The following is a 14432-nucleotide window of genomic DNA, read 5'->3' as shown; positions in this document are numbered from 1 at the left end:
GTATATATCCCACTAATACGTCCCCCCATACAAATCCTGTTTTTGCCCCTGTTAATAATAATGTATTACAACCAAATACAGGCTGCATCATTGAGCCAAGACACATCTCCAACACCTTTTGTCTTTTATCCAGAGTATAGTAACTGGAAAAGGAGGGATTCCAATACTGCTGAAAAAAGCGATGGATGGGGTCACCACAAGTACCAGCATGCGTGGAAAAACGGGCCCGCTGGTACCTGTAGTACTACTACTAAAAAAATACCCAAAAAAAGACAATACACACACACCTTGAAAGTAAAGTTTTATTACATCCATCCACACAAACATACATACATACTTACCTTATGTTCACACGCAGGTCGCTCCATTGTAACCAATGGTGGGAACTTTCTGCTCAGCGGTTGACCGAAAGTGACCTCACCGCTGAGCAGAAAGTTCCCACCATTGGTTACAATGGAGCGCATAGGCGCTACATTGTAACACTGCCGCGTGCTGCCTGTCAGTCAGTACAGGAGCACACAGCCGATCAGGAGGGTGCCACAACGTGGCGCTCCCTGATTGGCTGAAGAAACCCACTTAGACAGAAGTCAGAGTGGGTTTCTGGCATTCGGGGAAAGGGGACCCATGTGAAAACATGGGTCCCCTTTCAGTGCGTGGCTCGGGTCTCCGTTTTTTTAATTTAATCAAGTACGTGGATTACAAAAGGATTATCCGAGGAGCCTGGTACCCTGGATCTGGTGAGTATAATTTATTCAACAGGTACCCCATGGATTCTACTGGACAAGAGGACCGACCTGCGTGTGAACATAAGGTAAGTATGTATGTATGTTTGTGTGGATGGATGTAATAAAACTTTACTTTCAAGGTGTGTGTGTATTGTCTTTTTTTGGGTATTTTTTTAGTAGTAGTACTACAGGTACCAGCGGGCCCGTTTTTCTGCTGCATGCTGGTACTTGTGGTTCTCCAAGTACCAGCATGCGGGGGAGGCTTGCTGGGCCTTGTAGTACTGCTACTAAAAACAATATCTTACACTTTTACAAAAAGGCTATCAGCCCCCCATCCGCAGCCCATTGGATGGGGGGGACAGCCTCGGGCTTCACCCCTGGCCCTTGGGTGGCTGGGGGGGGGGACCCCTTGAGTGAAGGGGTCCCCACTCCCCCTGGGTACCCCGGCCAGGGGTGACTAGTTGGATATTTGATGCCACGGCCGCAGGGCACTATATAAAAGTGACCCCCGGCTGTGGCATTATCTGTCCAGCTAGTGGAGCCCGGTGCTGGTTTTAAAAATACGGGGGACCCCTACGCTTTTTGTCCCCCGTATTTTTGGAACCAGGACCAGGCGCAGAGCCCGATGCTGGTTGCTTAAATATGGGGGAACCCCTGTCAATTTCTTTCCCATATTTCTGCAACCAGGATCGGCTCAAAGAGCCCGAGGCTGGTTATGCTTAGGAGGGGGGACCCCATGCAATTTTTTTTTTTAAAAATAACACTTTCCCACCCCTTCCCACTGATATACATGCACGGATCTCATGGATCCGTGCATGCCTATCCAATCACGGCTCAAAAAAGCAGGTCTGTTTTTTTTTAGCACTTTTTTACGAGTTGTATTTTTTCACGGCAGTGTTTTTTTTTTTTTTTTGCTTTGCACTTCTTAGTAAATGACCGAGATTCATACTTAAACAGCCGCGTTTTGACCGATGGTGTATTCATTCGTATTTTTTTTGTTGGACTTCAAAAAAAATACGAATGCCCTCATCACTGCCGAGATTTGAGTTTAGTAAATGACCGAGATGACACTTTGAAGAAAAAACGGCATCTCGGTCAAAATCGGGACCTTAGTAAATATACCCCAGTGTGTGACTAGTTACTGTTGATGGCCTCACACCCTTCTCACCTCCCACTATCTATCTATCTATCTATCTATCTATCTATCTATCTATCTATCTATCTATCTATCTATCTATCTATCTATCTATCTATCTATCGTTATACCTCTGTCATCATGTAGGCGCTGTGGCGGGTACCTCCAGCTGCTCAGCATTCAGCAATTTAGGGGCACCAAAATTAAATTATATCTTGGCTTCCCCAACGTAAAAACATTGTGGCTCCCCTTGTTGTCTACATAGGGGCTCAGTGAGTTAAGATGGGCCCAATGCCAGGAGAAGGAATGCCATATAATCTTGGGAAAAAGCTGGGCCACTATGGAGGCCAGTGTACTTTGTAGTTTGTACCCACCTGTATATAGCATGCAGTACACACACTATTAACATTCAAATGGGTACAATCACAAGTCAACTTCACACACCTTAACAAGACTATTCCATATATATTTAACATGGCAGTTAGGAGCTGATTGGCTGGTCTCCATCCACTTTATCTCTTTCTAAGGCTTAGCGCAAAGACCAATATATTCCTTGTTATTTCACATTCACCTCAATATCTCATCTTGTCTTCACACAGCTTTGTGTCTAACATTATTCATTACTACTATAAGAGTGATGAAGCAGTCAGTGAGGATCCTGAACTTCAGGCATGGGTGGCAGAGATCTTTAAAGAAGGTTTCTTGGAGAATACATCTTCAGGTAAAAATTAATCAGTCATCAATGATTCAGTGATGCTCACATACCTGTTATGGGGAATGATCGCGTCATTTGTTATTTTTTTGTGGTAACTGCGCATCTGTTGGAGCCTGCCTACACAACTCTGAGCAGCTAAGGGCTTCAAAGAGGTAGGCATCGCAGCAGAGCATCCCCTGTCACACTCCCCTGTCAAACTCCTGAGATTTCATATAAAAATTATTAGAATAATACAAAGAACATATTTCTAACAAACATTTTTTATAGCTAACACTCACCAGCTTTGTGGAGATCCCTGGAGCTGTGGGGAGATGATAGATGAGGCTTCAACAGCTCTGCCTCGGTTCTACAGTCAGACACTGCTTTGCAAAGCTGGAGGCGGGGCCACACCATAGGCGGTAAAGTTTCACAGAAAGGGAGCTAATGGAGGCATGCCTCTGAGTGTGGGGGTGTGCCTTGTGCACTGATGGACACTTGGATGTGTCATGTGAACAGGTAGTGCACTGTAGTCAGAGCTCAGTCCGTAACAGCAGAAGTTGACACAAGGACGCAGGTAGGAGACTCAAAGGACACTGTAGTTTAGTGTAGTGAGGGGAGAGTTACAGTGAGTAGGGGGAGAGAGGCTCTCAGCATTCAGACCCATCCCCATGTGTATCTCCCCAGCCATTCACCTTACCGCACGTCACTGAATTGCAGACAACTTAATTAGTACCTCACTCAATTTGATGTTACTATCTGGACTCAAACATGGATATTATTAAAACTTGGACTGTAATGGTGGAGCATGGGTAACTCTGGCTTAGAATGTTTGAATATATGTTATGGTGTAATAATTAAATATATATAAAAATGTAAAAGAATGTCAAAATGGTTTTTCTAAGGTACGCTCTAATTAGACATATCTCAGTCTTATTACTAGACCATTCGGGAAGTAAATATGAACATATGTGAACAGAGGATGAACTATTACTTCCTTATACACAGATACACCCAATGTATTAACATATATTAAAAATGTATTTTATTAAAATATACGTAAAACAATTAGCAACCAATTAATTAAGAGTTCATTTTCACAAACATCTTTTTACCAAAAAGATATTAAACAACTTGTAGGCTTTTATGCCTATTCACTTTTGTTAGCATACTAAAAAAACAAAAAAAAAATCCCCAATGCGTTTTGTCTATGGCGATTTCTTCAGGGGTGTCTTTTGGATGTGAAAATAGAAAAAAGAGAACAAAGGGTGTTTTTAATATACAATACAAATGAATAATTATAAAGAGTAACAAACTTACATTTAACAATATCTGGTGTGGATATATAATATAATTTGTAGTTACAACTTTTATAGGGATTCCAAAAAATACAGTGTTTCATATTATATCATAGACATGTTATACATAATTCATTGGTTGATGACAATCAAATGAAAGACTCCATGGCCAATACCACTTTCTCTAACGTCCTAAGTGGATGCTGGGGACTCCGTAAGGACCATGGGGAATAGCGGCTCCGCAGGAGACTGGGCACAAAAGTAAAGCTTTAGAACTACCTGGTGTGCACTTGCTCCTCCCCCTATGACCCTCCTCCAAGCCTCAGTTAGATTTTTGTGCCCGAACGAGAAGGGTGCACACTAGGTGGCTCTCCTGAGCTGCTTAGTGAAAAGTTTAGTTTTAGGTTTTTTATTTTCAGTGAGACCTGCTGGCAACAGGCTCACTGCATCGAGGGACTAAGGGGAGAAGAAGCGAACTCACCTGCGTGCAGAGTGGATTGGGCTTCTTAGGCTACTGGACATTAGCTCCAGAGGGACGATCACAGGCCCAGCCATGGATGGGTCCCAGAGCCGCGCCGCCGGCCCCCTTACAGAGCCAGAAGACAGAAGAGGTCCGGAAAATCGGCGGCAGAAGACGTCATGTCTTCAACAAGGTAGCGCACAGCACTGCAGCTGTGCGCCATTGCTCTCAGCACACTTCACACTCCGGTCATTGAGGGTGCAGGGCGCTGGGGGGGGCGCCCTGAGACGCAATAAAAAACACCTTGGATGGCAAAAAATGCATCACATATAGCTCCTGGGCTATATGGATGAATTTAACCCCTGCCAAAATACATAGAAAAACGGGAGATAAGGCCGCCGATAAGGGGGCGGAGCCTATCTCCTCAGCACACTGGCACCATTTTCCCTCACAGCTCCGTTGGAGGGAAGCTCCCAGGCTCTCCCCTGCAGTCACTACACTACAGAAAGGGTTAAAAAAGAGAAGGGGGGCACTAATTACGCGCAGTATTAAAGATACAGCAGCTATAAGGGGAAAAACACTTATATAAGGTTATCCCTGTATATATATAGCGCTCTGGTGTGTGCTGGCAAACTCTCCCTCTGTCTCCCCAAAGGGCTAGTGGGGTCCTGTCCTCTATCAGAGCATTCCCTGTGTGTGTGCTGTATGTCGGTACGTTTGTGTCGACATGTATGAGGAGAAAAATGATGTGGAGACGGAGCAGATTGCCTGTAATAGTGATGTCACCCCCTAGGGGGTCGACACCTGAGTGGATGAACTGTTGGAAGGAATTACGTAACAGTGTCAGCTCTGTATAAAAGACAGTGGTTGACATGAGACAGCCGGCTACTCAGCTTGTGCCTGTCCAGACGTCTCATAGGCCGTCAGGGGCTCTAAAGCGCCCGTTACCTCAGATGGCAGATATAGACGCCGACACGGATACTGACTCCAGTGTCGACGGTGAAGAGACAAATGTGACTTCCAGTAGGGCCACACGTTACATGATTGAGGCAATGAAAAATGTTTTACACATTTCTGATAATACGAGTACCACCAAAAAGGGGTATTATGTTCGGTGAGGAAAAACTACCTGTAGTTTTCCTGAATCTGAGAAATTAAATGAGGTGTGTGATGATGCGTAGTTTTCCCCCGATAACAACTGATAAATTCTAAAATGTTATTGGCATTATATCCTTTCCCGCCAGAGGTTAGGGTGCATTGGGAAACACCCCCTAGGGTGGATAAAGCGCTCACACGCTTGTAAGAACAAGGGCTCTACCCTCTCCTGAGATGGCCGCCCTTAAGGATCCTGCTGATAGAAAGCAGGAGGGTATCCTAAAATGTATTTACACACATACTGGTGTTATACTGCGACCAGCAATCGCCTCAGCCTGGATGTGCAGTGCTGGGTTGGCGTGGTCGGATTCCCTGACTGAAAATATTGATAATATTGCCTATAGAGCATTTGAAAGATGCATTTCTATATATGCGTGATGCACAGCGGAATATTTGCCGACTGGCATCAAGTCTAAGTGCGTTGTCCATTTCTACCAGTAGAGGGTTATGGACACGACAGTGGTCAGGTGATGCGGATTCCAAACGGCATTTGGAAGTATTGCCTTATTAAGGGGAGGAGTTATTTGGGGTCGGTTTTTCAGACCTGGTGGCCACGGCAACAGCTGGGAAATCCACGTTTGTACCCCAGGTCGCCTCTCAACATGAGAAGACGCCGTATTATCAGGCGCAGTCTTTTCATGGGCAAGCGGGCAAAAGGTTCCTCATTTCTGCCCCGTGACACAGGGAGAGGAAAAAGGCTGCAGAAATCAGCCAGTTCCCAGGAACAGAAAACCTCTCCCGCCTCTGCCAAGCCCTCAGTATGACGCTGGGGTTTTACAAGCAGAATCAGGCATGGTGGGGGCCCGTCTCAATAAATTTCAGCGCGCAGTGGGCTCACTCGCAAGTAGACCCCTGGATCCTTCAGGTGATATCTCAGGGGTACAAATTGGAATTTGAGACGTCTCCCCCTCGCCGTTTCCTAAAGTCGGCTTTACCGATGTCTCCTTCTGACAGGGAGACAGTTTTGGAAGCCATTCACAAGCTGTATTCCCAGCAGGTGATAATCAAGGTACCCCTCCTGCAACAGGGAACGGGGTATTATTCCACACTGTTGTGGTACCGAAGCCGGACGGCTCGGTGAGACCGATTCTAAATCTAAAATCTTTGAACACTTACATACAGAGGTTCAAATTCAAGATTGAGTCACTCAGAGCAGTGATTGCGAACCTGGAAGAAGAGGACTACATGATGTCTCGGTACATCAAGGATGCTTACATTCATGTCCCAATTTACCCTTCTCACCAAGGGTACCTCAGGTTTATGGTACAGAACTGTCACTATCAGTTTCAGACGCTGCCGTAGGGATGGTCCACGGCACCCCGGGTCTTTACCAAGGTAATGGCCGAAATGATGATACTCCTTCAAAGGAAGGGAATTTTAGTTATCCCTTACTTGGACGATTCCCTGATAAGGGTAAGATCCAGGGAACAGTTGGAGGTCGGTGTAGCACTATCTCAGGTAGTGTTGCGGCAGCACGATTGGATTCTCAATATTCCAAAATCGCAGCTAAAAGATTCAGACGACTCGTCTTCTGTTCTTAGGGATGATCCTGGACACAGTTCAGAAAAAGGTGTTTCTCCCGGAGGAGAAAGTCAGGGAGTTATCCGAGCTAGTCGGGAACCTCCTATAACCGAGCCAAGTCTCAGTACATCAATGAGATGGTTCTGGAAAAAAATGGTGGCTTCCTATGAAGCAATCCCATGCGGCAGATTCCACGCAAGAACTTTCCAGTGGGACCTGCTGGACAAATGGTCTGGCTCGCATCTTCAGATGCATCAGCGGATAACCCTGTCACCAAGCACAAGGGTGTCTCTCCTGTGGTGGTTGCAGAGTGCTCATCTTCTAGAGGGCCGCACATTCAGGACTGGGTCCTGGTGACCACGGATGCCAGCCTGTGAGGCTGGGGAGCAGTCACACAGGGAAGGAATTTCCAGAGCTTATGGTCAAGCCTGGAGACATCACTTCACATAAATATCCTGAAGCTAAGGGCCATTTACAATGCTCTAAGCTCAGCAAGACCTCTGCTTCAAGGTCACCTGGAGTTGATCCATTCGGACAACATCACGGCAGTCACCCACGTAAACAGACAGGGTGACACAAGAAGCAGAAGGGCAATGGCAGAAGCTGCAAGGATTCTTCACTGGGCGGAAAATCATGTGATAGCACTGTCAGCAGTATTCATTCCGGGAGTGGACAACTGGGAAGCAGACTTCCTCAGCAGATACGACCTCCACCCGGGAGAGTGGGGACTTCACCCAGAAGTCTTCCACATGTTTATAAAACTCGACAAGTATTGCGCCAGGTCAAGGGACCCTCAGGCAATAGCTGTAGACGCTCTGGTAACACAGTGGGTGTACCAGTCAGTGTATGTGTTCCCTCCTCTGCCTCTCATAACCAAGGTACTGAGAATTATAAGATGGAGAGGAGTAAGCACTATATTCGTGGCTCCGGATTGGCCAAGAAGGACTTGGTAACCGGAACTTCAAGAGATGCTCACGGAGGATCCGTGGCCTCTACCTCTAAGAAGGGACCTGCTCCAGCAAGGACCCTGTCTGTTCCAAGACTTACCGCGGCTGCGTTTAACGGCAGGGCGGTTGAACGCCGGATCCTGAAGGAAAAAGGCATTCTGGATGAAGTCATCCCTATCCTGATCAAAGCCAGGAAAGATATAACCGCAAAACATTATCACCGCATTTGGCGAAAATATGTTGCGTGGTGCGAGGCCAGTAAGGCCCCGACGGAGGAATTTTCAACTAGGTCGATTCCTACATTTCCTGCAAACAGGAGTGTCTATGGGCCTGAAATGGGGGTCCATTAAGGTTCAAATTTCGGCCCTGTCAATTTTCTTCCAAAAAGAACTAGCTTCAGTCCCTGAAGTTCAGACGTTTGTGAAAGGGGTACTGTATATACAGCCTCCTTTTGTGCCTCCTGTGGCACCTTGGGATCTAAATGTAGTTTTTGGGTTCCAAAAGTCACATTGGTTTGAACCACTTAAATATGTGGAGTTAAAATATCTCACATGGAAAGTGGTCATGCTGTTGGCCCTGGCCTGGGCCAGGTGCGTGTCAGAATTGGCGGCTTTATCCTGTAAAAGCCCTCATCTGATTTTCCATTCGGACAGGGCGGAATTGAGGACTTGTCCTCAGTTTCTCCCTAAGGTGGTTTTCAGCGTTTCACCTGAATCAACCTATTGTGGTGCCTGCGGCTACTAGGGACTTGGAGGACTCCAAGTTGCTAGACGTTGTCAGAGCCCTGGAAATATAGGTTTCCAGGACGGCTGGAGTCAGAAAATCTGACTCGTTGTTTATTCTGTATGCACCCAACAAGCTGGGTGCTCCTGCTTCTAAGCAGACTATTGCTCGTTGGATTTGTAGTACATTTCAGCTTGCACATTCTGTGGCAGGCCTGCCACAGCCAAAATCTGTAAAAGCCCATTCCACAAGGAAGGTGGGCTCATCTTGGGCGGCTGCCCGAGGGGTCTCGGCTTTACAACTTTGCCGAGCAGCTACTTGGTCAGGAGCAAATACGTTTGTAAAATTCTACAAATTTGATACCCTGGCTGAGGAGGACTGGGAGTTCTCTCATTTGGTGCTGCAGAGTCATCCGCACTCTCCCGCCCGTTTGGGAGCTTTGGTATAATCCCCATGGTCCTTACGGAGTCCCCAGCATCCACTTAGGACGTTAGAGAAAATAAGAATTTACTTACCGATAATTCTATTTCTCGTAGTCCGTAGTGGATGCTGGGCGCCCATCCCAAGTGCGGATTGTCTGCAATACTGGTACATAGTTATTGTTACCAAAAAATCGGGTTATTGCTGTAGTGAGCCATCTTTTCTAGAGGCTCCTCTGTTATCATGCTGTTAACTGGGTTTAGATCACAAGTTATATGGTGTGATTGGTGTGGCTGGTATGAGTCTTACCCGGGATTCAAAATCCTTCCTTATTGTGTACGCTCGTCCGGGCACAGTATCCTAACTGAGGCTTGGAGGAGGGTCATAGGGGGAGGAGCCAGTGCACACCAGGTAGTTCTAAAGCTTTACTTTTGTGCCCAGTCTCCTGCGGAGCCGCTATTCCCCATGGTCCTTACGGAGTCCCCAGCATCCACTACGGACTACGAGAAATAGAATTATCGGTAAGTAAATTCTTATTTTTTATTGTCATTATATTTTCTAACATTTTCCAAAAAAGGATTATTAAAATACTTACTATTTTTCGGAATCATTAGGGTCTCATGTCTAGATGATAGAAATAGTTTTCATTCATAGATGACTGATAAGTATAGTACAACAAAGGTAATAGCAGACCATTGTGCCTGTGCAAATAATGATAAAATAATAAAATAATGAAACCATCACTCGTGATGTTATTACATAGTAATAATTACCTATTCCTATTATGTATTACTTACTGGAATACATAATATGGTCCTATTTAGAGTCTTAAGAATGATGTTTTTTTTATCTGAATTCTTAATATATGGACTTCCTATATTTAAAACAACACAAGTTAACTTGCAAACTTCTATAATTATATTTCTTAATTAAATAAATCATAATAGATATATACTTACTTGGGACATTAAGTCCTGACTTTATCTTTAAATGGTTAATTTAGATGGTCTTTAACAATTGTCCCAATGTCCTTAATGTTGTTAAATTTAAGAGTTTATTCATTACAGGGCAGTACGGATGGTGTAATGGTTAGCATTACTGCCTCACAGCACTGAGGTCATGGGTTCGATTCCCACCATGGCCTTAACTGTGCGGAGTTTGTATATTCTCTCCGTACTTGCGTGGGTTTCCTCCGGGTGTTCCGGTTTCCTCCCACAATCCAAAAATATACTGGTAGGTTAATTGGCTCCCAAAAAAATTAACCCTAGCGTGAATGTGTCTGTGTGTATATGTGGTAGGGAATATAGATTGTAAGCTCCACTGGGGCAGGGATTGATGTGAATGGGCAAAATATTCTCTGTACTGCGCTGCGGAATATGTGTGCGCTATATAAAATAACTGGTAATAATTACTCTTTATAATTATTCATTTGTATTGTCACATCCAAAAGACACCCCTGAAGAAGTCGACATAGCGTTGGGGGAAAATTTGTTTATTAATTTATTAGTATGCTAAGAAAAGTGAATGAACATAAAAGCCTACAAGTTGTTTGATATCTTTTTGATAAAAAGATGTTTGTGAAAATGAACTAATTAATTGGTTGCTAATTGTTTTAAGTATATTTTAATAAAATATTTTTTTAATAAATGCGAATACATTCGGTGTATCTGTGTATAAGGAAGTAATAGTTCATCCTCTGTTCACATATGTTCATATATACTTCCCAAATGGTCCAGTAATAAGACTCAGATAAGCCTAATTAGAGCGCTCCTTAGAAAAACCATTTAAATTTTTTTCTTTTAGGCCTACATTGGCAAGGGACCTATTTCTGAGGAAGCAGCCCAAGAGAGTCATTTAATTGAATTGGCTAATGCCAAGTGTTGTGGTTTAATTTTCCACAAACAATATATTTGAAGAAAATTACTGTGGTTTAAATCCATTTTACATTTATATAGAATAGCGCATTAAGGAATCTTTGACATTTTTATATATAAAAATGTGTATAAAACTTCTATTTTATATTTAGTATATCTGAAGTTTTTAAACAAATCTAGATAGTCTGGCTAAGTGCACTGGAGGTCTAGACTACTAGTAATGAGCATCCTACTCCTTGCAATAGGGGTCCCATCTTCCTTGGAGACCAAAGCCTCTCTGATCAAGTACCTGACAATGGTGATCTTCACATGTTCTGCTCAGCACGCAGCTGTCAACAAAGGTCAAGTGAGTGGCACAGATCATTACATTTCAATACAAACTATACTACAGTAATTACTTGATAGATTTAATGTTTTCTGTGGTGAGTGTTTACTACACACATCCATAGGCAATTTGATGCCATAGGAAACTTCTTGACAAAAAGCATAGATAATACAATGTTAATAGGTTTATACATTGAACAGCACTATGCCTATGTTTCCACTCCTTGTAAACCTTTGATATTTGCACTAAATACTGAAATTGGATCATACATTGATGAGCATATTGGAGCTGTCATGTGCTGGGTCACAAAAGTCCACCTCCTGCTCAGCCCCACCCTCTCCAACTCACTCCCTCTCTCCTACAAGCTGTATAGTTACCCCAATCCTTTCAGGTCTCTGTCCTCTCCGGCTACGGTCTGTCCCATTGCTCACTACGGTTGAAGTCATCAGTTGGGGTGGTGGTGGGGGGGAGGTACGTACCACTCCCACTTTACAGGGTTTTTTGACATTTAAATTGTATTTTTTTATATAAATCAGATTTTTTTAATTTCATTTTGTATTTGTATAAAGTAAACAAATAAACCAAGTAAAAACAATAATACAAAGTTATTTTAAAATGCTGAACTATATTTAATTTAAATGACTTGACAGCGTCACCGTGAATCATGGCCTGGCACAACAAACTACACACAAATCATACAAACTGCAAAAGGAAAGAAACAATGATGGCAAAAGTTGCTATACAGTAGTTGGCAATTGCCTTGCCTGATTTGTAAATCTGAATAATCCTACACATTAAGTTTGTTGAACACCTTAAAAAAGAAACACAAGTTTTGCAGCTTTGCCAGTATCCGAGTGGTTTCTACATTTTGACTGCACCAAACCAAATGTGGAAAATAGTCTTTGTACTGAAGCTGATGATGCTGATGCTGTTAGCAATTGCTCTACTACTACCAGGATATTGTCATTTCCAGCTATAGCTTCTGAACCATTGTGCATTTTCCACCAATCTGTTGGTGCCACTGTTGACACAACATCTTGGTCAAACAAGAGGTCATTAAACGGAGTTACTTTTGTTTGGAACTTGATTAGTGTTGGTAGAAGGGTATTTCAATGTGGATATGTTTCTTTGGCAAACTTAAGATCTTTTAACTTTTCTTCTGCAGTTAAACAACTACCACAGTAATGTGGGTCCATTAAGCAAGCGACAAAATGTGCAGGTCCCAATGCTTGATTATAGTGGTCAATAAATGTCTTCATGTTTGGTTTGTCCAGATTTAATTCCTTCAAACTATCCTCTAATTCTTTCCACACGTGTACAGCATTGGAAATGGTGCAGCTATCTTTTTGAACCGTGTCAATGGCTATTGAAATAGGCTTTAGGCGGTTAAATTATTATTGTTCTGGATTTCTCTTCAGCCCAATGTTGATGTCCAGTGGATTCTGGAATTATCTGTTTCTTATTTTGACTTGTCTGCTGCCTGTGCCTCTTTGTATCACAAGTCTTAATTAAATTAGGTCAGCAAATAATAGCCATAGATACAAACCTTTTATTAGCAGAGCAGCTAATTAAATGCCAAAGGTTTAAGATCCATATTGCACAGTATTCTTATGCCAATTACCAGTTAAAGCTTGGTAAAACATGGCTGTAGACTCTAACTCTACATCCATGATAATATATATTGAATTCATAATTTTAACAATACATTAAACACCTTGATTTTTGTTTAATCATGTGATTTAAATCAATTATTTTTATTAACAAAAAATCAATGTGATTTAACTCAGAAATTAAATCATGATTTAAATCAAGTTGCTTTGAATCAGCACACCCTGGTGCACACATGACTGAGACAGGACAGACCTTAATTAATTAGCAATGAATGCTGACAATTAAAATTCTGCATCAAGCTGCATGTGTGTTGAGGTAGACTTACTTAGGTCCCAAGCACATAATGTAATACATTTGAATATTAGAGCTAGCAATAAAAAAAAAAAAAAATGAAAATGATAATTAAGCAGTCAGAAAAAACTACTGTATTTGCACATATGAACATGTTTCAGATGATCCATGCTTCCATTGCAGTTTGACTTCTACTCTTGGATGCCCAATAGTCCCACATCAATGAAAAGCCCCCCTCCAACAGCTAAGGGCATCAGCACAATGCAGACTATCCTGGAGGCATTGCCAGATGTAAATGTTGTAAGCGTCGCTATATTCGTAGTGTGGCTGCTCAGTAGAGATTCGGAAGACTCGGTGAGTACCTGGGATCAGTATAGACATTGCAGAAATAAGTGTCTCTGCCCCATTGTTACATATTCCCCAAGAACACAATACAGAGACCCTGTATATACAGCTCTCTCTGGTGCACCATTCATGTACATACAGGCTTGGGTAATGTGGTGACTGGTGAATGGACTTAGTAAACGGAATCACGATAACATCTATTAGACTTCTAATAACAAGATTTTTCAATCCTCTATAGAGACGACTAGGACATTACCCTGATGTGCGTTTTACAGAGAAGAGCCCACTACAGTCTATTGAGGATTTTAAAAAAAAGCTACTGGAAATTTCCAAGTCCATTACTGACCGAAACAAGAGCATGTATTTTCCATATACCTACTTGGACCCGAAAATGATTGAGAACGGTATCATTATCTAAGAATAATAGTGGTGGTTTATCTACTTCTTAAGGGGCCTATTTATCACCATACTTATCTTGTATGCGGATGTCATGTGATAAAATCGCCCAAACTCGCACTGCGATAACTGATTACATTGCAGGGATGTATCAATTATCGGATACAGGGACAGAGCTCGCGGTCAAGCTCCTTGTAATAAGATACTGTAAGACTGGTAATTCCAATATACAGTGGTACTGTATCTTCAAGTCTATTGTCAGAACATATTTGTGACATGATTAAAGATTAATTAGGCTGAAATACTGTTGTTAAATCCATTCTTAATAATTAACATTTGTATAAGGTGAGGGGAGGAATAAGGACAGGTGCTCTTTATTTTAATCATACCAGTAAACCATTTGGGGCATCAAATACAACTCTACTACATATAAACTACTGGCTTTGTCACTTCTCCATTTCTCCTACAGTATGGGGCTACACCTGACCAAATACAGAATTTACTCAGTGTGATAA

The 14432-nt window shown here is 42.7% G+C and overlaps 1 protein-coding gene across 1 annotated transcript in view; it reads left to right on the top strand.

Moving 5' to 3' along the window:
• Positions 1-14209, top strand: part of LOC134990376 (arachidonate 12-lipoxygenase, 12R-type-like) — a 272146-nt gene extending 257937 nt beyond the window's left edge. The window contains exons 9-14 of the mRNA XM_063950685.1: positions 134-200; positions 2126-2132; positions 2460-2581; positions 11195-11295; positions 13360-13530; positions 13760-14209. Coding sequence (XP_063806755.1) covers positions 134-200; positions 2126-2132; positions 2460-2581; positions 11195-11295; positions 13360-13530; positions 13760-13939 — 648 coding nt within the window. The 3' untranslated portion in view covers positions 13940-14209. The remainder of the gene's footprint in view (positions 1-133; positions 201-2125; positions 2133-2459; positions 2582-11194; positions 11296-13359; positions 13531-13759) is intronic.
• The last annotated feature ends 223 nt before the right edge of the window (positions 14210-14432 follow it).

This window comes from Pseudophryne corroboree, chromosome 2 (genome assembly GCF_028390025.1).
Source record: "Pseudophryne corroboree isolate aPseCor3 chromosome 2, aPseCor3.hap2, whole genome shotgun sequence".
NCBI classification, from domain to species: Eukaryota; Metazoa; Chordata; class Amphibia; order Anura; family Myobatrachidae; genus Pseudophryne; species Pseudophryne corroboree.
Note: the sequence above shows the minus strand (reverse complement) of the source record. Positions and strands in the feature narration are given on the sequence as shown.